This window comes from Elephantulus edwardii, unplaced genomic scaffold (genome assembly GCF_000299155.1).
Source record: "Elephantulus edwardii isolate Elephantulus edwardi_28Jun2011 unplaced genomic scaffold, EleEdw1.0 scaffold00006, whole genome shotgun sequence".
Classification (NCBI taxonomy): Eukaryota; Metazoa; Chordata; class Mammalia; order Macroscelidea; family Macroscelididae; genus Elephantulus; species Elephantulus edwardii.
In genome coordinates, this window is record NW_006399756.1 from 31421484 (window position 1) to 31425777 (window position 4294).

The 4294-nt window shown below is 42.7% G+C and overlaps 1 protein-coding gene across 1 annotated transcript in view; it reads left to right on the forward strand.

Moving 5' to 3' along the window:
* The window catches only part of LOC102872739 (cytochrome c oxidase assembly protein COX15 homolog), a 26685-nt gene that overhangs the window by 11285 nt on the left and 11106 nt on the right, over positions 1-4294 (forward strand). Inside the window, exons 7-8 of the mRNA XM_006880038.1 lie at positions 989-1143; positions 3130-3243. Of these exons, the coding sequence (XP_006880100.1) occupies positions 989-1143; positions 3130-3243 (269 nt within the window). The remainder of the gene's footprint in view (positions 1-988; positions 1144-3129; positions 3244-4294) is intronic.

The following is a 4294-nucleotide window of genomic DNA, read 5'->3' on the forward strand; positions in this document are numbered from 1 at the left end:
GTATTTCATAACTTCTGGATATAAGTCCCTTATCTGATATGTTATTACCGAATAATTTTTCCCCGTCAGTGGCTTCCCTTTTTACCCTGTTGGAGAAGTTTTTGGATGTCATAGGGATTTGAGTCTTAGAAGATCCCATTCTTCTAAGTTATCTCCTCCTGGTTGTAGGTTTTCCAGGATACTGGGAAGAGTGTTTATGTTGTCGATTAGGACTTCTAGTGTTGTTCCTAGCTTTTCTGTAATGAAGTTTTTAGTCCTAGGTCCATGATCCACCTTGAGTTGGTTTTTCTGTATGGAGTGAGGTGTGAGTCTTGCTTGAGTCTTTTGCAGATATTTTTCCAATTTCTTGTTTGATACCTTTTCAATCTACATGTCCCAGAGGCTGGGCTCTAAGGAATGTAGCATCAGGATTGAAGGAAGACTCAGCAACAACCTGCATTAGGCAGATGACACAATCTTGCTTTCTCAATGTAAGGAGGACCTGAAGCACTTGCTGCAGAAGGTCAAGGACTGCAACCTTCAATATGGATTGAAGCTGGTGTTCAGAATCTGAGCTGCAATCTTGAAAGCACGCAGTTCAAATCCACCAGCTGCTCTGTGGGAGAGGATGGACATTTTCCTCCATGAATAACCTCTAAAAACCCGCTGGAGTGTCAGCTTTGGGTCAGTTTTGACTCGATGGTACACAACAGCAATGATCTATGTTGTTGTTGTTATGTGCCGTCGAGTCTCTTGTGACTCATAGCGACCCTATGTACAACAGCCCTAAACTCTGCTCTGTCCCGTGCCAATCGCTGGTTGATACTTTTAAAGTTCTTGTACTGATTGTACTGTAAATTTTCTATTTCAGAATCCCTGCTTTAGATCTCTGTATTATTCTCTGATAATTCCTTTTTGTCTAACTCTGGTGTAATCAGCTCTTTCTATATCAGACCTAGTCTTTGGTCTCCCCCTCATTTTAATAAGTATTATTGACCTTGGAATACAGGGGCCTTTGTGGCAGGGCTGGATGCTGGACTTGTTTACAACTCCTTTCCCAAGATGGGAGAATCCTGGATCCCAGAGGATCTCTTGACTTTCTCCCCCATCCTGAAGAATGTTTTTGAGAACCCCACCATGGTGCAGTTTGATCACCGCATTCTGGTAAGTCTGGCTGGTAGTTACCTTATTGAGCACAGGGAGGGGGTGGGAGGCTTTCACAGGCTTTGGAGTATCAGTGGAGCACTACTGGCAACAGAAAAGATCGAGTAGGAACGATACTCCCTTTCTTTTTGAAAGAAGTCCTAATAACAGTTCTCTGACCTGGTGTTTTTGTCAAAATCACCCACATCTTCTCCAGCCAAAATCTAGCTTTCAGGCTACTGCCAGCTTCCTAAATTCTATACATCTCTATCACCCTGGCATGTAATAACCTCTCACAAACCTATACGTATAGGTATCATTTCAGCAGAAATTAGGAACAAAGAGAGTACAAAGATAGAGGATGTCAGACACAGAGCTGTCGAAACTGAACCAGAAGCTCAAGAAACCAGGAGCACCATATATCATTTCTATCTGTTTTAAGCTAATGTTTATTATGGGCCTATAAAGGGAGCTCTGGTGACCTTGTGGTAAGAAGCTTCACTGCAGTCTCGAAGGTATGCCCTTAGAATCCACAAGTTCCTCTGTGGGAGAAGGATCACAGTCTCCTCCCATGTGATTAATTGCCTCTGAAAACCCTCTGGGTTCTGACTTGATGGTACTCAACATCAGCAACAAAAGCCATATTAAGTTTCGCTTGTCAGGCAAAGATTGTCTTGATTAGGCATGATAGATTGGAGTAGGGAAAGTTGAGTATCAAAGAGACCAGTAAAAAGCATATGTGCCATTGCAGTAATACAGGTGTGAGTGCTAGGGACCAGGGGATAGAGTTAGACTGGCTAGTTAGGAACAAAAATGAAGAAAGATCAGCCAGAATTCCAAAGGTCTTGGAGTGTCATGCTTCAAATACAGCCAACATAATCTGGTGGTTGCAATTGGAAAATTAATCTGTAAGAATGGATGGAGGTGTACACTTCAAATTCTTAGACTGTGCTATATGTAAGTTAAGCCTCAACTAAAAAGTTAAAATGAGATGCAGCAAAATGGTACTATGAGAATGAATGTTGAGTTAGAGATAGGAGAATGTCCTCGAATTGAGGCCTGTTGAGGGATGAAAGTGTGTCCAGGACACACCTTTCAGGGGGCTTGGTTGTCCAAAGGGCCTGGTGGGCTTACTTGTGTTTGCACAGCCTCCACCTCCTTATAATATTTTGGAATAAGTAACAGAACAGCTCACCTCATTACTGTCAAGTCAGAACTGACTGACAGTGAACCTCCAGCAGGTCTCCAAGGCTGTGGCCACATGGAACTGCTGGTGGGTTTGAACCTCCAGGAACACCTAACTCATGTCCTGCAGCCTATCCCACTAGCCCACCCTGTGGAATAAGTAAAGTCTGGTTGAAATCAATGTGTGACTTTGAAAAAGAGAAGTGAAATGGATGTAGAAATAAAAATAAAATATAAATATATTCTTCCTAACATCACAGATATGGGAAAGATACCTTGTTGCCAGTCCTGGGCCCTCGTTGAAAGGATAGGAATGAAAAGGAGACTAGTTTTGCGGGGGGGGGGGGGGGGTGTTGCTGCTTAGTACCAGCTGGCAGCACCACTGCCTCTTCCACTTGCAGTTGAAAAAAAATACCACGTGTACTGTGTCCTGGGATTGGCCCTGCCTTTTTAAAAAAAAAAAAAAATTGAAAAGATAAAATTTGGGAGGATTCAAAGAGTGATTTAAAATTGAAGGCCATGCCTAACAGACACCCATATGTAATAGTGAATAAGATCACAGAGAGAAGGGAGATCTATATAATAGTGACATATGCACAAAGTTAAGGTGGGACTGTGGGACACACCACCATTTAAATGGGGAGCAAAAACCATGGGAAGAGTAATCAAGAGGAGGGGTCCGGGGGAGGTTACCAACACTGGGTTAGCTATGTGCTTAGCAATGGCTCAGTAGTCCTGGAGAAACTACGTACAAGACAGGCAGGCATCAGGAGAGTAGGAAATGTCTTAGTGCCACTTGTAATGAGTCCTTTGTCCCCACAGGGGATCAGTTCTGTTACTGCCATCACAGTGCTCTACTTCCTGTCCCGGAGAATCCCGCTGCCAAGGAGGACCAGGATGGCTGTGGCAACTTTGCTGGCTTTGGCCTATACACAGGTATGAACTGCTGCTTTTTCTTTCCAAAGGTGTCCCAAAAACAAAAGAACGGTGACAGACTAGGACAAACTATTTTCAATTATAATGGACTAAATGATTGTTGTTGTCAAGTGCCGTTGAGTCATAGACTCCTCATATAGCGACCTTGTGAACAAAAGACCTGAATGATTAGTAGTCAGGAAATAAAGGATATCAATAAACAGTTCTCAGGGGAGCTCTGGTGGCCTAGTGGCAAGAAACTGCACTGCAATCCCAGAGGAACATGGTTCGAATCCACCAGACGCTCTGCCGGAGAAGGAGGCGCAATATCCTCCTGTACCAGTCAGATCTGATTTGACGGTACACGTACACAAAATAAAAATAAAAAAAAATAAAAAATAAAAAAAAAGAAACTATTTAAAAAAAAATAAACAGTTCTCAGAAGAAGAATGATGAATGACCAATAAGCATGGAAAGCTGTTTAATCTCACTCATGATTTGGGCAGAGCAAATGAACATAAAGCATATCATCCTGACCCTTTCCAACTGGAAAAAAACAAATGCTAAGTATGGGAATAGAAAAATAGATTCCATCATTTATTCTTTTGAGAGCAGGAGTTGGTGTATCTTTTCAGAGGGCACTTGAGCAGCGTCCTCTAAAATGGTAAATATATTACTGGTTGACTACCCAGTTGACTTATTGTTGTTAAGTGCCATCGAGTCATAGGCGACTCATAGTGACCCTAAAAACTAAAGACCTCAACACTTGTGTAACTTTCATCATTTCTCCACGTTCATAGGGTTTCCGGAGGCAAGCCATTTTGGAAGTGGATGCCACTCCTGCTTCTAAGCTTGTTTTAATCCGGAGGCTCCACCAAATACTGCCCACCATGGGTAACCATTATCACATTTGACACGTCAGTGTCACAGTGTTTAGCATCACAGCAACCACGAGTTACCTCTGTACATCAAATGACTTGTTGTTGTTGTTGTTGTTATGTGCCGTCGAGTCACCTGCGACTCATAGCGACCCTATGTACAACAGCCCTAAACTCTGCTCTGTCCTGTGCCA